This window comes from Lissotriton helveticus, chromosome 6 (genome assembly GCF_964261635.1).
Source record: "Lissotriton helveticus chromosome 6, aLisHel1.1, whole genome shotgun sequence".
Taxonomy (NCBI): Eukaryota; Metazoa; Chordata; class Amphibia; order Caudata; family Salamandridae; genus Lissotriton; species Lissotriton helveticus.
Window position 1 is genome coordinate 1,016,051,110 of NC_136067.1, and position 24,211 is coordinate 1,016,075,320.

General features: G+C 43.2%; 2 protein-coding genes across 12 annotated transcripts in view; one reads left to right on the top strand and one right to left on the bottom strand.

The window, feature by feature from the left end:
* LOC144763238 (uncharacterized) overlaps positions 1-24,211 on the bottom strand; it is an 853,666-nt gene that overhangs the window by 327,899 nt on the left and 501,556 nt on the right. The gene's annotated exons all lie outside the window — the stretch shown is intronic.
* QKI (QKI, KH domain containing RNA binding) overlaps positions 1-24,211 on the top strand; it is a 284,910-nt gene that overhangs the window by 175,211 nt on the left and 85,488 nt on the right. For all 11 annotated transcript variants that reach the window (XR_013596195.1, XR_013596196.1, XM_078648642.1 and 8 more), the window contains one exon: positions 20,048-20,191. Coding sequence is in view for 9 of the 11 variants with exons in the window: in XM_078648642.1 (XP_078504768.1) it covers positions 20,048-20,191 (144 nt within the window). In the remaining 2 variants the exon portion in view is untranslated. The remainder of the gene's footprint in view (positions 1-20,047; positions 20,192-24,211) is intronic.

The window sequence follows — 24,211 nt, forward strand, 5'->3', positions numbered from 1 at the left end:
TTTAGCTTTTCCCCCCACATGAGACTTGCCCAAAAACTCACCACTCAGCATGTATACAAATGCATGTATACGTACGTATAAGGGCTTTCAATCAGATTTAGCCATTATTTTTGCTCAACGGTCATTCAAGTTTTGCTTCTGCTGCCCACAGCATATACAGCATGGGGCAATGAGTTATCCGATCATTTACTGGTTATCCTATACTAACCCCTGCATTTTGACTAATCACATGTGCACAGCTCCCTGAAAAGAGTGGACTTCATGACATTGCTGGTGTCTGTGCAGTTGGATCACTCATTTATATATTTTTACTATTGCATGTTTTTTTTTGTAAGCACACTCGCCCAGTCGAGCTCTCTAGACATAACCAATTTTAAGTGCCCCTTCCGGAGCCTTTCCTTTGAGGTTTTCCAGAACTGTTGCTTATACTTGTTGGATTAACCCAATCCCAGATTGATAAATTCGAGCAACCCGCTTCCTTGATACACCCCAGTCCTGTTTTATAGTTTACATTTCTACAATGAAGTGGTAGAGTTCGTGTGTTTGTGGAATCATGAAAATAGGGAGCATCAGGATACGAAATCTTCCAATCATGTACTAAATTCCCCCTCGTGGATTACACGTCCACTTAATCAAAACATGAAGCTCCTGTTTCATCCTGGTCAGTGGGTCTAATTTTCGGTTTGCTAGCAAGTTTGAAAGAAAACAGTGAAATGATCTGATTGAGACTTCTAGCCAAAGATTACTCGCCTTAGAATATTAATTCCCAAGGAGTCCGACTAGATATGGACATTTTTTGAGCTGTCCCCTTGCGCACCTGTTGGTGGCATCATTTGGCATCAAATCGACGGGGTCCGGTCAAGAGGGAGATCCTAGGTGTCTAAGCGGGCTGTGAGCAACGAGGGCGATGTGCCAATTTCGCTCCAACCCCCCTCCCGAGACCCATGGTGCAAGTAGCGCCAAATTTTAAAGTGCAGAAACACTCCCGAATTTGGAGTTTTTTTGGGATTGAGCATTTGCTCTCCCTTTTTTATGCACTTTTTCACCCACCTCTTTTCACTTTCACGTCCCTTGGTTAGGGTGGACGATTAGAGAGTCCATACCGCCGGGGTATAGTCCTGATGAATGCCTTGGTAAATTTAAGCCTCCAAAATGGCAGAAACATGTTGACTGACTAATTTATCTACTGTATTTCTACAGCGCTTCGTGACCTGCATTGGTTAAAAATTCGTAACAGAATTAAATTCAAAGCTTTGTGTCACGTTTTTAAAATCAAACACGGCTCAGCCCCTAAATACCTCCAGAATTTTATCCAGGCCTATAAGCCCGGTCGAACTTTAAGATCAGCACTTCATGGTGACTTTTCCATTCCCAGATTTAGACTGGCTAAAATGGGAGGTCGTTCCTTTTCTCATTTAGGCCCAAAATTCTGGAACACTCTTCCTGTCTCTTTAAAGACAGAAACTAATCTTTTTCATTTCCGCAAAGGACTTAAAACCTGGCTTTTCCAGCAGTAAATAATGTATAGCCTTGTAAATATCAGCTCGCAAGTCTTTCTTCTTTAGTCTATCCCTGAGCGCCGGGAAACCCACTGCGGGTAGCTGCGCGCTTTAGAAGTTTAAATAAATAAATAAATAAATAAATAAATATTTCTCTGAATTTTACCATTCCTAATCCTTGGCAACCAAATTCAGACACATAATACCTGTTAATTCGTGTCTTAGGGATCATTTAATAAAAAATTTTTTTTTGATACTCGTTTAGACACTTTTAATTTAACTCACCCTCACAACACGTCCTCCTTCACACAACCAGCTCCGCAGTCTTTCTGGCGTTGTAGCACACCAAAGAGGCACTCGGCCTCTTTGGTGGGGCCCGATGATGAAGCATGACACTGACTAGGTCGGTGTGTGAGGGCTTTCCTTTTCACCCTAAGTGAGTGTGTGATCCTTATGTATCTCGCTCCAATCTAGTGGCATTTTTGAGACTGATTTGGCCTCTCTCTTTTTGTTTATCGGCATCATTTGGCTCCATGTGGCATCATTTGGCTCCATGTGGCATCATTTGGCTCCATGTGGCATCATTTGGCTCCATGTGGCATCATTTGGCTCCATGTGGCATCATTTGGCTCCATGTGGCATCATTTGGCTCCATGTGGCATCATTTGGCTCCATGTGGCATCATTTGGCTCCATGTGGCATCATTTGGCTCCATGTGGCATCATTTGGCTCCATGTGGCATCATCTGCGCCGAAAGTGACCTGTGCAAAGCCTATATTGGGGCCACCCTAGAGTGCTGACTTTGGTTCCTCCTTTTCGGCACCATCTACACAGATTCAGACAAGCTCCCCTCAGTCTTTATTAGACTGATTTTTTTTGTAGGGGTGGGCGGAATTTGCGTAATCGCCTTACGCAATTGTCTGCAAAACTGTAAAAAATCTCTGCGAACACGCAGAAATTCTGTGAACACGCGGAATTGCTTGTTTGCAATGCTTTTTTCCTGTTCGCAATTGCTGTTTGCGTGCTTGGGTGGTAATATCTCGCAAACACGCATTTTGCGAACGCGAACAAGCAAAAAATTTCGAAGTCGCAGAACACAGAATTTTGGGCAATTTTGCGTTCTCCGCATAACGCGAAATTACCCAAATTCCACGCGTGGAACGGAATTTACCGCCCAGGCCTACTTTTTTGCCCATTTTGTTGACTTCAACTAGGTTACCATTTTTATCCCATATTTGGAGTATGTCTTGGAAGAAACCTACTGGTTTTAAACCTTGTTGTGCCTGTCACATGATAAAAGGCTATGACACACCTCCATGTGGTGTCTGTGGGGCCTGGAGTGGGACCACAACTCCATGTCCTGCTCAGATTGTACGACTTCGAATACAAAAACCATCTGCAAACCGGCTATGAAGCTTTTGGCTACATGACTACGCACCTCTCCGGGGCCTGTTCGTGAGGGAAGTCCTGGGACTGCTCTTAGAGTCACTAGTGCTGTTCATCATCGCGATCCTGACTTCTATCCGGTCAATCCCACAATAGTCCATGAAGTTGAAGGTTTCTTTGACAGGGTAAAGCAGCGGAGAAACTCTTGGGTGGGGAGTGGAAATAAAAAAAGAAAAAAGCCAGACTGGAAGGACTGGTGGAAGCAATGGACGAGCTGGCAGAAGGGTGTGAGCAACAATAGAAGCACAGGGAGCAGGGATTTGATTAGTGGCAGAAGCACTCAATGGAAGGATCAAGAAAAGACATGCAATTTCTTGAACACATTAAGCACTAAAGTTAATTTCATTGCAACAAATTACCGAAAATGTTGCATCTAAAAACACTACTATCAGATTTCTATAGTTAAGCTCTATAATTAAGATGGGATGCTACGGATAACTTAGCCGATGGAAGACCAAACATAGAAAGCATTATCTATAGTACTGAACCTATCAGTAATGCATTTCACAATTACAAGCAGTAATTCTGTATGTAGTGCTAATTAAGGGATTTATTTTAATATGTTTGTCCAATACATTTTGATGGGTGTTAAAGAAGAATCCATAGTCTCTCTCTGGTAGAGGCTACTACATAGAAAAGGTGGTAGCATTCTATCTGTAAGCTAATTATTTTTCATTGTAATTTGAGTAGGTTTATTGGAGTATTACTAGTCTCTGCCTATACTCTTGATAGTGTCTTTTCCTTTCTCGCCCTAAGTGTGCCCAGACGTTGGTCATTGGCTCACTGTGCCACTGGAATCAAGATATCCTGGCTGAAGAAGGGTGAAACCACGAAACCGGTCCTAGGATGCTCGTTTCCGGTCTAGGGAGGACCTGGCTTGGCAGTTCTGGCTGGACTGTTCCCATGGATTTAACCCAGATCTCTTGACTGGGGTGAATGTTTTGATTTGTTCTGCATTCCGTCCATCAATTGTGTGTCTTTTGCTATACTCTTGATAAGAGTCTGTGTTACAATTATGAGCCCAAATCAACAGTGAGGGGGAATGTGGTTAACCCCCCGTAATGCATAGCACTTTGAGTTATTGTTATTAACACCTATTCAAGGAGCACTGTTATTCCCTTGCAGATACATTCATGCCCACAGCCGTAGTCCGTTTTAGGCCCCTGAGCCTCACTTTCTTGCAGTTAAAATGTAGGTGAATAGTTTCCATTCAGTGCGCTGAAGTTTCTGACCGAGCTAGTCTCAACATTCCACTTGAATAATAAAACATTTTGGTCACTACAGTAGGGACGAAAATAGGTTAGTTTCCCTTCCACATGTAACATGTTGATGGACAATTAACCAGTTATTGCCATGAAATAACTGACCACGAGGCTAGTGATTCACTTGGTATGTACTTCTACCACAAGTGTACCAACCTTTCTCTCTCCCTCACATGTGCCTAGTGGAAGACAGCTTACACACCTCTTTGTTGCCTTTGGCCACGGTATCCCTCCTCCATTCTTCTACCATATCTGTGGTGGACTCTTTCCACTGCCGTTCATGGCTACGCAACCACCCAGCCCAAACTATAACATAGGTGTTATTAGGTGTCAAATTCATTGTAAAATATTTTTCCAGACCACAACTGCAGTCCTCCGACTCAATTTCTAGACGGTCTCTAGACTAGTGTGCTGTTGCCAGGCCAAAAAATACCCCACCAGTAAGAAGCCTTCCCCCTACTGGGACAAGGACGGACGGAACGATCTTACCTAATTGCATGTATGACGGTACCACGCGTACTTTTACAACGCGTACCGTTACAAGGCTACTTTTACCACGCAAGTCGTTACAACGACTTGCGTGGAGGGGCGCTGGATAGTAAATTTTTTAATTTACTATTCCAACTCCAGTCCCCGTGGACTCTAGGGAAAGGAGTTGGATAGTAAATTAAACTATTTACTATCCTGGAGCGCCCCCCAGCGCAAGTCGTTTTATCGACTTGCGTGGTAAAAGTAGCGTGGTAACAGTACCGCGTTGTAAAAAATGCGTGCTAACCATTGTATACCTACCTAATTACTCCATGATGGTCAGCAAGAAGCTAGATTGGTGATGCAATGTGGTAAGGATACCACAGACTGTAGGGCAAGCCGTTGCTCTTTCATTGGCACTCTGCCGTCGTGCCTGGCTCCCCAACTCTGGTTTTTCAGAGGCTGTTCAAACCACCTTGGTAGACATGCCCTTCAATGGTCCACATCTGTTCGGCGCTCAGGCGGATTCCGCATTGCAGAGTTTTAGGGACAGTCTGGGTGGAACAGAATCGTAACTGGTCTCTTACTGTCTGCCTCCCTAATTCCTCCCGTACTTGGCTTGTTCGGGGGACGTTCCTCTTATTTTCCTTCACATTGGAGCCATTCTAGTGCACAGCCCATTAGCTTATTCTTTTAAACTGGCCTTTCCACCTACTGGTGGTAACCGGTGTGGTGTTACTTCCTACTGCAGGTTTGTTATTCTTCTTACACCGTCAATGACCGGTTATGGTTCTCGTTATCGGGAACTTATAATACTTTGTGGCCCTTAATGAATTTCAATGCTTGTTGCCAGCGGGTGTGCTTTTGTGAATGTTTTTTTTTTTCTACCCAAGCTTAGGATATTATGTTTGCATTGTGCGAATGCACTGTTGCCTTGTTCCCGGTTTTATGGGGCCCATCTTCTTTATACCCTATAGGTGTTCCTAGATACGTTTTGGGCTCTATAGTATTCCTAATAGGGACCAGAATTTATGTGCCTGAGTAAACATAGTGCAGCAGATCCAAATGGAAATAATAAATAAAAAATGAGCGAAAAAGTGATATTTAACAGACTAAAACAATACGCAGTGTCTACACCAGAGAGCAAATCTAAGAAAAGTGTCGACACAAACACATACCTCGAGTGAAGGGAGCATCTTCAAGTATAATAGCATTGGAGTAGATCAGGTCACCAAGGCACTCCTGAGTAATGGGATTAAAGACCTTTCGGTATAAATACGATAACATTTACAGAAAAATAGTGTGCCAGGGTTTGCGAGGTGTGCTTGTTGCGGGGGCAAGCAAGGATAGCTTTATGGTCTAATAGGCCAAAGGGAAATGAAAGCTGACACCTGACTATGCCAAGCCTAAATCGTGTCAACAGTACCTTGGCTCCGGCATTAGGCACAAAATCAAGGTACAGATGGAATACCGTAACCTTAGAGGGGCCAGATTTATAGAGTCCTCGACATAGGATAGTCTAAGTTCTTCATGAACTGCGTGCACCGGTGACCTGGTTGGAACGCCAAGGATATGGCTGCATTCTCTATTTTCCTCATTTTGCAGGCATTTAGAAGCTTTGTAACCCCAGAACCATAAGTTAAAATAGGTATGCACTTTTATGTATTTCTGGAAGTGGCGTAATAGTCTTTTTCTCAATTTTAGAGACCCAACTAATTAAGGAGTCAATAAAATTGTGAAACTTAAGCATTCTCTGGGTCATGGAAGGCACCCAAGACCTCCAAGTTAAATGTGCCCCCCCACCCCCCCAAGTATGGAAATTAATATGTTCTTGCAATAGTGGTCCCCCGGAGCGCAGTGTATTGTGACTTGTGTTCCATTCAGCCACAAGCCATGACAAACGTTTTTGCTAAATTTGAGGCAAGGCTTAAGCCATTCATAAAACTGACAAAAGCATCTAAGAGTAATGGATCCCATTAGATGTCTAGACATTAAAACCGCGTCATCTGCGTTTAGGACTGGGAAAGGCTGACCGTTGACCGCATGTCCCTGCACTCACTGACTAAAATTTATATAGTAAAAATAAGATAACATCAAAACACACTGCTGCCAAACTCTTCGTCCCAGGCCAATACTCTGTGCATTCACTGTTAGGCCCGAATCTTTAAGATCGAAATGAAGGGCATGTATGGCTCCAGACCACTTTGAACCCCAATGGACCCTAACCTATCCTCTCATTTCAACTGACCACGCTGTCAAATGCGCATGAGGCCCATGAAGCCTAAGGAAATTACCACTTTTAGTTATGGATTTGCTAATAGATGCAAATTAGGGCACCGCTCCTATGTGCCCAGACTGGCTCTAAAGCAATATTGCACAACAGATATAATCTATTCCAGGGGCACACAATATTAATCTTTTGCGGTTTTAACTGCCAATGACTTTTATAGAGGAATCCTGTAGAGCGGTTTGCCTGTAACAACTAGGTGATGTACGGTCCCTTTTTAGATGTTGCCTGGCGTTAGTAGCACGCATGCACTGCTCTCGCCATGCGAGTGTCTCTTGGAATCATACGGTTTCCGAATGGGACTTGAAGCCCCTCCCCTTCTTTCCATTGGCTTGCTTCATAGCTTATGTTAAACGCAGCCTTTCTATTGTGAAGGAGGCTTTTTAATCCCTCCTTGTCGCTCTGTCCGCTTTTACCCCCACCTACCAGGACTGGATCTTTTACTGGTGGCGTGACACTCTGTCCTTCATTACTCAGTATAGGCACTTAGTTTTTTCAGTACGGCGAAAGCGCGATGTAAACAAGCGTCTGCAATGCGCAAGAGCTTGTTACAGGATGGGTTGGTTCTGATGTCAAACAGGACATATTAAGTGGGCGTGCTACTTTCAACCCCACAAGATAACCAATGTATTATGCTGAGACAGACTCGGGGCGCACACAACTGGGGTGAGATCACGCAGGCTTTACTTGCTTTGGTAGTAGATGGCGAAGCTGTGCCACGGTAAGTAAACACATTTCGCTTCTGGAAGCAGAATTATATGCGCCTCAAACAGTACAACTGTTCCTCAGTTAACACAGAATAGAGTTCCCTTTACTTCCGGGAACAAATATCTCTCGGGGTACTGTGCGCAGATCTTATGTGCGCTTCCTGTTTTTTTTCAAAACCTTTATTGAGGCTATTAAAGATTACACAGCTTTTCGGCCTACAACCTGGAAACACAGGCCGGCAGCTACAACAGTGTCATTAATGTACATCACTTACTGAAGGAGCATGTGTCTAACACGGCAAGCCGCCTACAACCCAACTGGGCCGGCCACGATAAAGGCTACTGAGAGCTGCGTAAGGATACATTCAGTAATGCTGGAGATAATCAAATATACTGGACAGTGAATCCTTGAGGTTTCTTGATTTTACCTTAATTTAACCGTATAACCTGACAAACTTGTGGGTCGAGTGCAAACTGTTCCCCCCCCATTGTGTGTCCACCATACTAGGTATGTGGAGTAAAGGACCTTTCGGCGCGGAGCGTTGATGCTGCATCAGTGGCAGTGTCATAATCGTAATAATTCAGAACTAATTCCCTCTGCACCTAGTGGATCAGTCTAACTAACATGGGGGGGAGGGGATGTGACTAATGATTAGGTAAGGAACTTGACTAGATGTTGTCTAGTAGTACGTCATGCTAAGTGTATATCCCTTGGGTTAGTGGAATGCAACTAGAGAGCTAGAGAACGAGGAGTGTGGCTATTTCGCCGTTGATACGGCCAGTGTAGGTCACATAAGATGTGTACCCTGACATCACATGTGTACAGTGGATGCTGCTTATTATAGTGCAGGAGTTTCGACATGTAGTATCGCAGGAAGTGTTACATATGATGGGCAAGGCATATGGAAGGAGGTGGGTTCCACAGGTGATGTATTTTAGGAGTGCAGTGCAGGACCTGGTAACGCAGGAGCGTCTCCCTGTTGCGCGGTATCGTCAGCCTGAAGTCGGAGAAGGTATGCTGTAAGTGGTCCCCATATGTCCTTGGGCCGTGATTTATGCGGCAAGAGCTTAGCATAATTATGCAGTTGGTCTTGCCATGTGGACATCGTAATCAGCCAAATCTTGAATTTGGGTGCCCGTTCGCGTCCCCACCGGCACGCCACGTGTCGTTTCGCCAGAAGGAGACCCAGCGCGAAAAATTTACGATGAGCCTTCAACTCAGGACATGCCTGCCCCAGCAGAGCAATCTTTGGGCAAGGTGGCACGGTCGTACCAACCATGTCCGACATGGCCGCAAACACTTCCTCCCAGAAAGTCAGCACGACACGACCATGCAAGGTGTAGGAAGTCCGCTCCCTCGGCCCTGCAACGCAAACATCGGTCATCATCCCGGAGTTGAAAACGGTGCAGTTTGGCCGGGGTATAATAGAGCCGGTGTAGAAATTTATAATGTACCAGTCTGAGACGTGTGTTACCTGTCACTGCAGTAGTATGCGCGCAATTCTCTTCCCATTGTTCGTCCGACATTGGGGCGTCTAGATCACCGTCCCAGTCTCGTCTCGCTCTAAGAGAGGGGGGAGACGGGGTTGCCGGTGTATGTTTGTAAAGCATGGAGACAACATGTTTCGGGGCATCTGACTGGAGCAGGGCATGAAGGGGCGCAACTGTGTCTGGTTCATCCGGGAAGTGGGGGGTGACCGCTTTGACATTCTGTCTTAGACGCACATATAGAAACGTATCCATGGCCGAGGGGGTGCCATCTCTAAAGAATTGTGCCAGCGTACGGAAGCTGCCCTGGAGATATAGGTCACCCCATGTGTGGAGTGCTAGTCTCGTGAGCATTTTACGGCCGATTTCCTCACAAGTTACACTAAGTCTTGGGTCATGCGCGGCGAGTAGAGAAACTGTGCTCCCATGGCCTCAGCTAAGAGCCTCCAGGCAAGCACTGTACAGTCAACCGTGGTGGGATCACGGTCCACAATCTTGGCGCCAGAGTAGAGATAGCCCGATGGTGGTACTGGCCTCATATAGCCGTCTTCGACCGCCAAATGCGCCATGAATGGAGGGGGGCGAAGCCAATATGCGGCGAAGTGGCCCTGTGCACAGTCATAGTAACGCCGAAAGTTGGGTACATCGAATCCTCCCTGGTGATAGGGTAGCATTAGTGTCCCCATGCCAATCCGAGCTTGTTTACCACCCCAAATGAGTCGTGACATCTGAGTTAAGGGCCCGGAAAAAGTGGGCACCCGGATTATACGGGATATTAGTGAAAAGATACAGCAACTTAGGTAATACTACCATTTTAATCAGGGAGATACGTCCCGCCATTGAGAGTGGAAGATGAATCCACCTAGTAATGTTGTCAGTCAGTTTGTCTAGAACCGTTCCGTAGTTAGCCCTGATAAGGGTATCACGGTTTCTAGTCACGTTGATGCCCAGATATTTGATCTCATCTGCCCCCAGATCAAGGGATAATCTAAGGGGAATTGCGTGGTCTTGTCAGTCAGTGGAAACAGGGCTGATTTTGACCAGTTTATTTGTATTCCTGCGATACACCCAAACTTGGTGATCTCGCGCAACAGGGGGTTTAGGTTCTCCTGTGGTTTGTGCACGTAAAGGGTCATATCGTCGGCATACAGCGCAATAAGTAATTGCCTCTCTGGATATATAAGAGAGCGGTGGTTGTGGTGCTGGCGTAGTTTGGCTGCTAATGGTTCGATTGGCGCTTCCTGTTTACATCGGGTCTGTAGTTGTGGTTCCACGGACCCTACAGGTGTTTACTTAAACAAGAAGCTATCCTAGGATCAGGATGTGGGCTGCCGCCTGGACAGCAGAGCTAGCAGTCATTGCGGATTCATTAAAGGCCCAGAGAGCAGCGCCTGCTCACAGGCTCAGCCTGGGTCGACCTATCAGCCTCTAGGTGCACAGATTTGAAAATACGAGGCCTTGGCAGGACTGCCTCATGATTTCTGACTCCAAGAAATCTGTCTCCGAGATTACACAGGTGCTAAACTGAGGCTTTGGACAGCAGACCTGTCCCTCAAGGTACACCGCTCTTATCATGGAGCCATTAAACACAACACAGGCTAACCAACCAAGTCGCCCAGGATCAGAGAGTCAGCCAGGAGCCCAGGCGTTGGCACTGGAGACTCAGCCCCTGCGATGCCCGCCTGCTCACACGCCGGGCCTATTGCCTCTCTTCCCGCTTCTGCAGCGCGTGACATCTGTGTTCAGGGTCACCGGGTGCTATTTTGATTCACTTGGTTCAGATACACAACAAATCCGTTTCTGCAGGTTCTTTCGTGCTCCCGTTTCTTCTATCTCTGTACACGTCACTGCAGTCTCTTTGCAAGTGATTGCTCTGGGTCCAGATGATTTACCACCCTGCCACGAGGCCGGTCAAGCGCCTGCACCAGGGCAGGACTGGACACTTGTGGAGGTGGTGTGTGATGTACAGTAAGAGCCGTGGACACCTCCAGCCTCAAACTACTACATAAAAGGGGCATCTTTTACTGGATCAATAAAAAGGTGCAAGTACATTTGCTGAACTGGGGCAGGTGTGAGGGTTGGGTGCATATTAACAAGATCACACGAGTGGTATCAATGAACCTGCAGAGAAGTGAATTCACAAGCATTTGGAATGCAATAGGTCTCGCATTTACGCGAGTTTGAGCAATTGGCATTGTAAATGACAGTGCCTTTTATTTATGTTTTGGTTTTTAAAATCTAAAGAAAAGGCATTGCCATTTACAATGCTAATAGCTTAAACTCTAGCAAAAGCGAGACCTACTGCATTGCAAATGCTTGTTTAAGAATGGGTTTGATGATAGTTGACTGCCAGACTTCAGGCAGGCTATTCTTACAGGCAGAATGTGCGTAATTTGTAAATGAGGGCACCGTAAATCCATCGGCACCCCATCTGGACCTTGGGCCTTGTTCACAGAGCTTTCTCGATTGGCTTCGGTCTCGTTCTTCAAAAGTAAATCGATACCAAGGGAAAAGGTTAGCACTGCAGGTTCCTTAACATCATTGGGTAGGCCAAACGAGTCGTAAGCTTTAGCCTTTCTGGTATGCACAACAGCCATGGCTCGGCTTAAAAACATGTGGTGCCCAGTTTCTGATTGCTTCCCCGGAATGACGTTTTCGCCATGAATGTAGAAAGTTCTCATTCGTTTTTGTGCCTTTAACAGGCCTGTTTTGTGCCTTTAACAGGCCTGTTAACATGAGAACTTTCTACATCCATGACGAAAACGTCATTCCGGGGAAGCAATCAGAAACTGGGCACCACATGTTTTTAAGCCGAGCCATGGCTGTTGTGCATACCAGAAAGGCTAAAGCTTACGACTCGTTTGGCCTACCCAATGATGTTAAGGAACCTGCAGTGCTAACCTTTTCCCTTGGTATCGATTTACTTTTGAAGACTAGACCGAAGCCAATCGAGAAAGCTCTGTGAACAAGGCCCAATTTCCAGATGGGGTGCCGATGGATTTACGGTGCCTTCATTTACAAATTACGCACATTCTGCCTGTAAGAATAGCCTGCCTGAAGTCTGGCAGTCAACTATCATCGAACCCATTCTTAAACAAGCATTTGCAATGCAGTAGGTCTCGCTTTTGCTAGAGTTTAAGCTATTAGCATTGTAAATGGCAATGCCTTTTCTTTAGATTTTAAAAACCAAAACATAAATAAAAGGCACTGTCATTTGCAATGCCAATTGCTCAAACTCGCGTAAATGCGAGATCTATTGCATTGCAAATGCTTGTGAATTCACTTCTCTGCAGGTTCACAGGCCTGTTAAAGGTCTGTTGATGTACCGAAGCTCGCATCAACAGACCGAAATAAGCTCAATTTAATATTGATTACATTGAAACTAGATTCCATTTGAAGGTCGAACTTTTCTCAATGACACCGAGAAAAATTAGTTGGAGGGAAGTCTGTCTGCTGCGTCGTTCCTGTGTGTCCTCTGTGTTATCCTTTTGAAATCCCTCGCCCCAATTATCTCCACTCCTCCCGTTTTAGAACCATGTGCCTATATACTTCTGCTGCCTATGGATGTGACAGATATCACTGAAACATTTCAGTGAAATGGACCGGAGTGACAGGTCTGTGTTGAATATCACACTAGCAGAAAAATAGTTCAACATTCTTGTTGCCTTGTTTGTGCACCCTTGCTTGGTTTTAGTAATAGAAGGCTAGGTGCCCATGTGCTATTGGTGTGTGGTGGGGGTGGGGGAGGGGGCGGGGGGCGGGGGAGAGAGATGGTGGCTGTAGGGGTCGAATGAGTGAAAAACTCGTTTAATATAAATAATGGTTGCTGTACCATGCTCCCTTTACAGCTTGACAGTTCTATGGTCTTCAGTCCTGTTATAGTTTTTTTTTAATATACATGGAGCGGAGTTTGATTCCTTCCAGAGTAGTATTACATTATGGTAGCAGCGACTTGGTGCATCTTTCCACCTCCTTTTTAGTGGTTGGAGTGCAATTCATGAGGGAATATTTTACATTTCTAAAGTATACTGATTTATCGCACATTGAGTTCTTTATCTCATAGATGCACCATACATTGAAAACATATCTTTTCTCAAACGGTGCAGGCTTTTATGAAAGTTTGATGGGACTCAAAATGCAAGCAAGAACTAGTTGCTTTGCCCCTGCCTGTAAAAGGTCTCTTTTGCAATGATTGTTTTTTTTCTTTTCTTTTTGTCTAGGCGTTTCCTCTTTTATTATTGATTGTGATAAAGATCGAACAAACCCTAAAACCCGAAAGTGGATCAGCAATCTTCAAATAGCATTTATCAAAGACAAAAGTGCTGGCGCATATACTGTCGAGGAAATGATCAAACTTTGTGCAGAAATACTTTGTGTTATATTATACGCCATAAGAATGCAATAGCCTACAGCAGCCAGGAAAGGTTTTGGGTATTTTGTATGAGTGATCTACTGCAAAACTCGGGGGAGGCAGGTGTTTGTCCTACTTTTTTTTTTTTTTTTTTTTGTGCTTTCTCCATCTCAAACAGTAATTTGTTGATATAGGGCTGAGAAGAGTAATTTCGCCAAAGGCTCCACTGCGGTGCTCCGCCTGTGCCTTTGGGTCAGACCACTGCAAAAAGCTTATAGGGAAACATGATTTCAAGCTGCTTAAACATCCTGTGCCCAACATGTTAGCAACATTGATGTACCGAAGCTAATAATTTGACAGTTGCATACATTTTTTGTTTCTTCCCAGCTTACCCTGGAGGTTCTGTACCCGCTGTGCTGCAGCTTTGCGTGTGCCTAATGGGTGGCCATCGTATGTCGGTTTTGCATGTTGCACTCCTGTCCAGTATTCCGCAGCATTTCTCTGCATGTGAACTTGCACCATTAGGAGCGCAGTTGGATCAAAAGCCTGTGCTAATTTGCCTGACTATAAATGCACAATTAAAGCGGTGTATCAGCAGGGGTGAGGACAATCAGCGAGTTCCAGTGCTCGGTGTTACAGAATTACTTTTGTTGTTCAAACAAATAATTAGTGCATCATTTCAGACCTGTCTCTTCGTAGCGTGTTAACCCCTAATGCCTTCTGCTAATGACCAGACTTAAGGTCCTCTGGGTTCTTACTGCTTGGCAGCATCTTCTTTCTGCTTGCATGCACTGGTCGCTTTTGGAACGATCGTATCTGTTAAATTGGGAAAATGAGCGAAGTCGTAGTGCCATACTGATGATTATTTTTCCTTCTGCAGAAGTAATTGCTGACGTAAATTTATAGATGGGGTTAGCTTTGGTTGTCGCACGCTGCTTGTTGGGTCTTGTTTGACCTCCAGTTCCATGTGGAAGAAAACAATGGTTTGAGATGTCAGTTGTGATTGTTCCGCCCTTCTTGAGAGGGACTTCCTTTCAGTGTTCTAACTTTTTAGGTGCCATAGTAAGCAGTTTGTATGTGTTGCTTATGCCCACAATAAGATTAATATTAGTGGAGACATTGCTCTGCGGACCTAGCCTTCAATCTGAAGATTTGTTTTTATCCGCTGGTGGAATTTATTTGTCAGTGATCAATTTGCATAAGTGAAACTTTATGGATCCGGTCAGGATCAGTTTCTCAGGTGGGCTGTGTGTAGGGTTCCTGAGTTTTAATGTTGTATCCTGTAGTTGCTCATATTTTGAGGGACTCTTTAGAGGGAGTAGCAGGTTGGCGTGTAGGTTTTATGTCTCCTACTTAAAAAATGTAGGTGATTTAGCTTCATCAGTCTTTTGCTGAATTAACTCTGTATAGTTGTATGTACCCATTGAAAGCCATTGGCCAGCTAACATGCAATAGGAAAAGGGATGTCTTAGGCGGGAGCATAACGCAGCCTTAGTGGTGCACTGGTGCCTCCTCTCCCCCCCCCCCCCCCTCCCCCTCCCCCTCTCCAATCTCCCATTCGGTCTAAAGCATGCAGTTATTAGGGATATGTGGGAGTCTGACTCCTAATGAGCTTTTTTTGTGGGAGGTCCCCATCATTGTTCACACAATTGGTCTTGAGCACCTTGGCCACCAATTAGAGAGCTGATCTCAGTATACTTTTTTGTTTGCACTGTGTGACTTTTAAACCTTTAGACAACGTTGTGCCAATCAGAAAAACAAATGTAACATTAGCTAATATTAACGAGGTCTGGCAAAGCGAGTGTACCAGATTGGCAGATGCCTTGAAATTAATTGAGCATGTAAAGAGTTCATCACCATATCACGAAGAGGATGTGGACAGTTCTCCCATTATTGGTGGAATGATCTTCCCTGGCTGATCAAGAAAACACAATGGTGTAGCGATCTAACAGTGAGGTGCTTTGGATTTTTAAATGTTTTTTGTTATTTTTTTTACTTGAGTTCCTGTCCTACGCTTAAGAGAAGTGGTTTCAAATTGCTCTTTGTAGTGCTCTGTGAATAACTGTCTTAGGGCATCTCTAGAGGACTTAACCACTTCCATGCTAATGACAAGGGTAACTCGTCATGGAGTGCCCATTCATTTCAACGGAAATGTACAGTAAATTGCTCCACATACCCTAGCATCCAAGTGGTTGATTGAATGGGGTGTTTGACTTTGCCTTTGATACCTGAAAACTTGGCTTCTATGTAACAATTCTCACCTAAATAGTTAATCTTCCTTAAATGTCAACCACACTGCCCCCATTGTTAGCTGAAACAGTATTATGCACAACGTGCCGGTTCAAATTGTTGTGGTGGCTACATAAAGACATAGCAGTTGTAGCATAAAGTAAGCTGCTTGTAGTGAAAAGCACTGCTGTTACAATTGAGAACAGATATGGTGAAATCCGCAACCGGAAATATTCAAATGATATTTTGGGGATGTACTTACCCACTCACAAAAGGAAAATATCCTTCAGGAATGGTTTTTATATAAAGGTTAAATCAAGGCGCCCAGTTTAACGTCTTTACTGATTGTTGCAGATAATTAGACAGAAACCCAGCTATTTTGCTCAGTTTTTTTTAAATCTGGACAAAAAATTATTTATTTATTTTAAAAGTGATTCTGAATGCGATCCGTCACGACTAAAAATGCACATTTCCTTATGGTGTTAAACAGTTGTTGAATATACTGAAATGTGTATTTTCATTCATATAATTAAAATCTGCCAGGCCTTCAATAATATTTATTTGGTAAATTTAGAAATATACAAGTTTCAGCTTCATTTTTAACGAACTACAGAATAAATATGGATAATATAAGAAAAATTGGCCAAAAATAAATATGGAAAAATACAGATGAAAATGTCCACAAAAAAGAATGAGCGCCCTAGTTTTAATGCAGTGTGTATTAACTGATGGTGATAATGCTCAGATGACCTTCCCTGGGCTGCGATGGTTCGAAGACTTAAAGTAATTGTTGTATTTGCTAGCTCCTGTTACTTTGAACCCAGGATCATTGGAACTACTAGTATGGCCTGACTTGACAGTGCAGCTGTTACCAGACATTTGTGAAAACCACCAGGAAAGGGGCTTTGGCTGTACCCAAATGTTGGGAAACAGGATTACATGTTTTGATTGGGCAGAAGTGTGTGGTTCCACAAAAAAATGCTGCCCTCCACACAGCTGTGCCCATTTTGTTTATTTATCTAGCTGCCTGAGCTTTAATTTTAAGGGGCACACACTTTACATGTAAGGTGTCTTGGATAAATAGGAAATTTGTGGTGTTTTTCTCTGCCAGCTGCACAGATGGGAAGAGGCACATTAAAGTACATTTTCAGTTTGGCTTGACAGTGCATCCATAATCTATACCTATTGGCATTGCCAATGCTTGTTTTGTAATTGGAATTAATAATTTTACACAGAATCGAAAAGTTTGAGGATTGGAAGTCTCCATGAGTGTTCACGTTCTAATTATAGCTATTTCATTGAAATGGGTTACTTTATGGGCCACTGGTACTATGCGATATGAAGCTGCTGCTGTTTTTTTTTGTGCAGAATTATAGATTTGCCGCATTTGCCCCATAATGCATAGTCTGTTGCATAATTTACAGATGTTCAAATAGCTCAAACGGTTTAAAAGTTACTAAAATGCAGTGGCGTGTTCGCACACAATAGAAGGCGTGTTTCAAAAGTTGAGTGGTCACCTTTCTGTTGCTTATTTCTATATTTGAGTGTTAACCTGATACTAATGCGGTGCAACCAATGCTCAGACAGTGTTAACAAGTGTAAAAATAATGAAGCAATGCTGTCACAAAGTGTGCCTTGTCACGATGCATAATTTGGCCCTCCCCTGCCGCATAGTTCCAGTGGCCCTGGTTACACTTACTTTGTGTATTACCTGCAAAGTGTGCGTAGTAAGAGCACATTGAACTACCTGCATTTCTGGCTCCGCATTAGCCCACGGCCTGTTTATTTTCCTTCTCCCTGCATTACTCTGTTTATCCTTGGAATGCAGCAGACCTTTATTGCATTGCTGCAGTCAAGACCTATGCCAGACGAGGCCCTCTGGGGTTGGCACGGCCCCACCGTAGCTGGCGTGGCCTCTATAAGGGTGAACATGGAGCCATGCGTGATTAGTGTGTGAAAGCACAACGAATTCCAAAGATGAGCATGGAGAAAAGGCCGCGCGAGAGCTTTGTTTTCGAGCAAACGATTACAGCACCTGTCCGCCTTGGGTGAAAACAGCAGTGCGCAGTACATCCAAACAGCCAAAGGTCACTGTTCGGAATTAAATGGGTTGTGTGAATTGCCTGTTTACCTCGAAGGCTGTTCAGGCCACTGGGGAAGCTTGTCTGTGTTTGGTTGAGTTAAGACTGGGAGGATTTCGGTTTCCCTGCTTGGAAGAATTATCGTCGCAGTTAGTATTGAATTTGTGATGCTGCTTCAGTTTAGAGACCGTTAATTGGTCACCAGTGCTCAGTACCAGCCTTTACCACAACAGATTGCTGCTGGACTTCTGCGCTGCAGGTGAGGCCTTTCCGGGAAGTAAACTTAGTAACAAGTTGCACCATTGATCAAAACATGACCTGAAATGCCCACCATGCATAATCGCAGTATTTCAAGCCATTAAGGTGTTCTTTGACCATGGAGATGCCTGAGGGCAGAGGCTCGTTGGTTTATAAAGTCCCAACATTTCACAGTAAAATATAGTATTTGAAGTTTCTATCCTCCTAATACATGATGTCCTCTGTACTCGCTGTAAGGCGCCTGTTTTTTTTTTTTTTTTTTTTGTCGTTCCTCGTCCGGATTTGTTGATTAAATGTTGACCTGGATCTATCAGGGTAAAATGTGTAGGATTTTGCTAGCATTATTGTGTTTTGGTTAGGGATTGGCGAACCTCATGAAATTAGGCATATTTTTGTGACTGTACCTAAAACAGTAATGCGCAACTATCTCAGTATTCAAGAGTTGCTGCCTTTTTTTAATTGCATTGACCTATTTGTGCGCTATGAAGTCTCTCTGAATTGAATGTGCATGAACTGAATTTGGAAGTTAGTTTCTGGAAGGTGTCCTTCTATTTTGCACTTAGGTTTGGCTCTAAAAATCCTAGGAGCATGGTAGGAGATCCAATAGTCAATTCATGAAGTTTTTCGCATGTTATATTTGTTTGTACAAGGGTTTCGAATCCTGGATGTAGGTAATATATTTCTCAGATTGTTTCTTTGATTACAGTGGCCACTAGAAATTAATTTGATATTTGCAATTGGCAGATGTATGCATCCTATATGCTGCCCTTATTTGCTGATGGTTGTAGCAGCCGTTCCATAATGGCTTCTCATTGATTTGGTAGTTATGGGGATTAAGGATCGCAGGAAATGGTATTCACATAACTTTTGTTATTCACACTAAAGAGGTGCATTCCAATGTTAAAGGATGCTTTGTCGTTTGGCCATGGAAGGAATGTGTTTTGGAGAGGCATAACGTAGCGGACAATATTGATCTCTTTTGGCGTAAGCCTTCACTTTCGGGCTGGCTAAGCAGACCCAACAGTGTGTTTAACTTGCTAAGATGTTCATGAGTAGGTGGGTGGGTGTGATGGCAGACCTCTCCAGAGACTTGACTTGTAAACCTGGTTTCATGTGGCCTTTAATGTTTTCAGCTGTCTGGGTTGGGAGGGCTGTTCCAGTGTTTGATGCGCTTTTTGACAACCTGTGCTGACAAGACCATCTGGTCTAATCACTGTAATACAAGGTTTCATCTGACTTTCTTTTTATAGGTAGGTTTGTCTTTTATGTACAAGCGCCCCTTGGATCCCAACCCAAAAAAGCCTGTGACTTCAACAATAGTCCAATGCTTGTATCTTTGGTTAACATGACCAATTAGTTAGTTTTTTGTACTCTCGAGTCGATTCGTCTTGTATTCCATTTACCACATTATTCTTGAGAAATTCGCCTAGTGACACATTCATAAATATGAAAACAACCGGAATTACACTTGGTTGACGAAGGTAAACAAGGAATTCTAGGGCAAAATATTTAGCGAATTTGTCTTTTTTTTTATTTATAAAATTTAAATTGTGCATTACAAATACCCATTCCTGTGAGATCTGTTTCGTGGTGTTTTGTGTATATTTCAAATTTGCAGATGTGATTTTTGGAATATAAAATGATCTCATTGTTCGTTTGCAAACAAGTGTTGTGACCGATGATTTGATTAAAGGAAGGACTCTTAGGAATTTAGCCTGCAAACATATTGGCCAAGCTTTCAAAAACCTGCTCTTTAGCCCAATATTTAAATTTGAAAAAAATAACTTTCAAGCTCAATTGGCAGGTGTCCTCCCTTCAATCAATGACCAATCATTTTTTTATTTGAATCACTGTGCTTTGGCAAAAAAAAGTTTGATTTTGGCTCACTTCTATTGTTATTTATTTCTAGTCTACTACTAGTCTGGCCCCGAAGATAAACTCCACTTATAAGTTAACTTGTTTGTTTTTCAGGAGGAACAGAACCGAGGCAAACCCAACTGGGAGCACCTAAATGAAGATTTACATGTACTTATCACTGTGGAAGACACGCAAAACCGAGCAGAAATCAAACTGAAAAGAGCTGTGGAAGAAGTTAAAAAGCTTTTAGTACCAGCAGTAAGTTACAGCTTCCTTTCGGCAATACTGATTTTGGCAGTGGTTGGCTGAAGTGCGCTCATTGAGAGTTACTCTTTTGATGTTTTTGTTCCTATGGTCAGTGATAACAGAATACTTTCATGGGGCTCTCGAGTCTGCTTAATAAACTGCTTGGGTATTTCAGATGTAGGGTAAATCGAACACCGCGTTCTCACCAGGCACCCTACATAAACCAGCTACTACAAAATTGCTTAGGACAATTTTAAAAGTGTCACTTGTGTCAAAAGCTGAGCATGAATTGATGGTTGTTAATCTGAATGTGTGGTCTTTCCACTGAATATGAAAATTACTGTTATGTGCCTTGTAAAGACGTTGCAGGTCCTTAAATTCATCATTGTTTGGTTCAAAGGTGGCTTATTTTTTGAGTTGGTAAACCTTTAAAAGGATTACATTTGAGTGTAATCTGTAACTTTCTCCTCAGCATTGTGTGCATCCCTTTCCATCCTTCTTTCCTCTGTGTATTTGTGAAGCTGTGAGGCCTTCTATAAAGGAGGAGGACTTGCAATTGTGGCTATAATTGTAGGCTCTGCATTGGTGGTGTACATGCTTTTTATTATTGTTTTTGTTTTTTGAAAGTGTTTTTCCCTATCGTTTACATGTAGGTGGAATTTTGGTATTGACCTTTTAAAAGCATGCCCTAAAACGTATTGAATTATTTGTGTTCAAAACCATGACATGTATAGCTTTGATGCATTTCTAAAGTAAGTCCTTTGGAAATATGGGACTCAAACATTTAAGTTTAAAGCCTTGCACAATTGAGTTTCGATTCGCAGAAGATATTTGGAGATGAAGGAAGCCTATTTGTACATTTTTTCACTGCTTAATGTGCTTTCTGGGCAACGTGCCAATGTCTAACATTTCATACTTTTTTAAAGTCATGTTGCTGTCTGTGGCTAATTTTGCAATGTTTTTTCCGAAAATACTCTGTATGGCTCTTGCACCTGATTTTTGTGTGATTTATTTGGTTTATGGATCAAAGAAAATTTCCTTTGTGTATCACCATTAAAGGTATTGACCGCAGTATTTTCAGCTGTGAAGTTAGACCCCTTATTAGAAAACGAATTTCCTCATCTCCGAGATTGCATTTCTGACCATTTTAAACTATTACAAAGATTTAAAAATGAATGCCTTTCCAGAGCCGTGGTGCAACCAGTCAACTAATCTAATATGGCGCCAGTGTGCGCTGGTACTGCTGTTACCTGCTGTACATTGAGGACATGGTGACATGGAATCCCCTTAGTAGTAAAGGCTGACTTACCCCTCTTTCAGTCGACTATATGAGTGTCAAATATCCCCCAAAAATGCTTTGTTCCAGAAGTCATTAGAAATGTTTGTGCATCCTAAAGATCGATGGAATTAAATCTATGAATTATTTTCATAGATGCTATACTCCCTTATTGAAAACAGTTGCACATTTAGTCCCAAGTCAGAGAATATGTGCAGTTTATCCAAATTGTAATGCAGTTCTAAGGATTTTAACCACAACTATTTCTTTAGATAAGTGATTTATTAACCTGAGGTTTATACCCCAGGTGTTCTGTGTAGGTCTTCTCTGGTTTATGAAATTGTTGATTATGAGATTCTGCACGTCTGGATAATTTCCGGCTTCCCACCTCAGAAGGTTTCAAATATCGCATTTAGATGTCAAGATGGCAACTTCGATTGGCAACTTTGGCATGCCGTTCGCCACCTGCCTATAGGCTAGCTGTCCGAAAAGAACGTTCATTAAACTGCTGCTCCAGTGAGTGTGGGGCTGAAGGAGTCCCAAGTGATGCTGCACTGCTCAGTCTGCATACAATTTCACCAGGGGACAGCTGAACGTGAGCAGCCTTGAAAGAAGCTTGTGGGTTGGGCGCAGGGATATGATACCGTAGCATTGCGGTGTCCCTTTACGCCTGTATATTTCTGAACTAAACGCCCTACTGTGTTGGGACCATTAAAATACTGTGTTGCCATACTTCAGTGACAGTGTTGTTGCATATTCACATTTCTGTAAAGAAATATTTTGTTGTGCATGGCTGTTTTAGAGAGCTATTCGCATCAAGAACTGGTTCGCAAATCCAGTAATTCAATGCTATGATGTAGCAACAGTGTGTAACAAAACTTGGGTAAACGTAACGTAGCAAAAGTGGGTAAGAAAACTGTTGCTACGTCGTAAATGAATTCCTGCCAGCTCTGGCTAGGCTGTCCGAGTGTGGCTTCTGGAGGAGAGTGCATAGTGCACATCGGCTGTGTGGGTGGCAGGAGGCCATCTATTTTATTTGTGTATATATATATATATATATATTTTTTTTTTTTTCTTTAAACATTTTGGACATGGAAGAGAGGGTATGTTAAGTATGGCTTTCCCTCTGCCCCAGCATAAGTTAAACGTAGGGCAGATGATTTTGGCCACCATACTCCTTTATTTGCTGTCAGAACCTGTCTGTAAAATGTTACCATTCCATATATGATCACAAGCCCAATCTCTCCTCCTAAATATTTTTATTTGTACCTCGGATTTGACATTTCCATTGCAAATGCCTCCCTATTTATTGAAAATGTGTGTATCACATAAGTTAAAAAGTCTCCTTTATATTACAAAAGTTAAAAAGTCTCCTATATATTACATACGTTAAAAACTCTCCTTCATATTATGAGTGCACAAAAGTATCCTTTGCCCTTTCGCCAGAAAAGGGTCATCCTAGATATTAACCATTCCTATTCTCATTTATGGAACCGAGTTCCTAAAACGTCAAGTGTATTCCCTTCATCCAGTTATGTGTACGGTTGCCACTTTTCCACTCACTAGCTGGAACACAGCCCTTGCTTCCGTGAATCCCAGTCATTTGCAGCAATGCGCCCTGATAAGGTGAGTGGACCTTTCCGGATGCTTCGGCGATCCTGCTTGCTTTGGAGCGGTCTCTGAATGACAGCCCTGCCCTTTGCTAACGACAGCAGCAGCAGACAGGCCGAATGTAAAATGTAGATGAACGCAGCGTGTTAGGATTATTAAAGTGTGACCGGTGTGTTTATTTTGAGGACAAGAACATTGAATTCAGAAGCATCCCCGTCCCAGCCTTCGAGCGTCACTAATATGCTCTGCTCCGTTACCGTTTCAGTCTCCCAAGTACACAGTTGTTTAATTATTTTGTCGTACGTTGAAGAAAACTGCCTTTTAAATTGTCCACTTATAATCTGTCGCATTGAAAGCGCACTGCCTAAATAGAGCATGGGCGCTGTGTTCTGAAGACTGCGCTTAAAATTTCAACCATCTTGTCTTGGAGCTAGGGCTGTTTTGTGCTTAACATATGTATGCAAAATGCAGTACAGCATCTACTGACACTGTGCATGTCAAATCCGAGGAATGTGTGTTTTTGTTTTCCCCAGACATTGGGCAGAAAGGGCCACCAGTAAGTCCTGGGGTCATGGGGACTTGCTATCCACAATGGGTGTCAGTATACCAGGGGGGAAATGATCAGCCACTGCAGGAAGGAGTGGAGCTCTACATTAACGACATGGAAAGTGGCAAGAATTAATATGGCTCACTACAACCCCAAACGGGCCCAGCTTGGGCCATATCCACGAGCCTTTTTAACAGTAGTCGTAAACACTGAGGTGACGTGGATGCCACCTTACACGACCAGACCTGCAGATATAGATCCACTCCAATTGAGCTTCAATTCTTCCATGCCAAATGGTCTCTAAAACATAAAAATATGTACGTGGCCAGATAACCTCCTTTGACTGATAAGGAATTCTATCTATAACCATTAAACTGTTGCGTTCTAATATCCTTACTGTTGGAGATCTGTTGTAGTTCTGCCCGCTTACCATTTAGTTGCCAACCAGTCTTTTCCTTGGATTCATCAGAACAAAACCTACTGCTCTTATACAGGGGAGAAGTGTGGAAATTCAGAAAACTACATTTTGTTTCAGGTGCACTTACATTTGTGTAGCCTCCAACAAACTAAGATCTGTGAAGTTATATTTGCGGGGAGA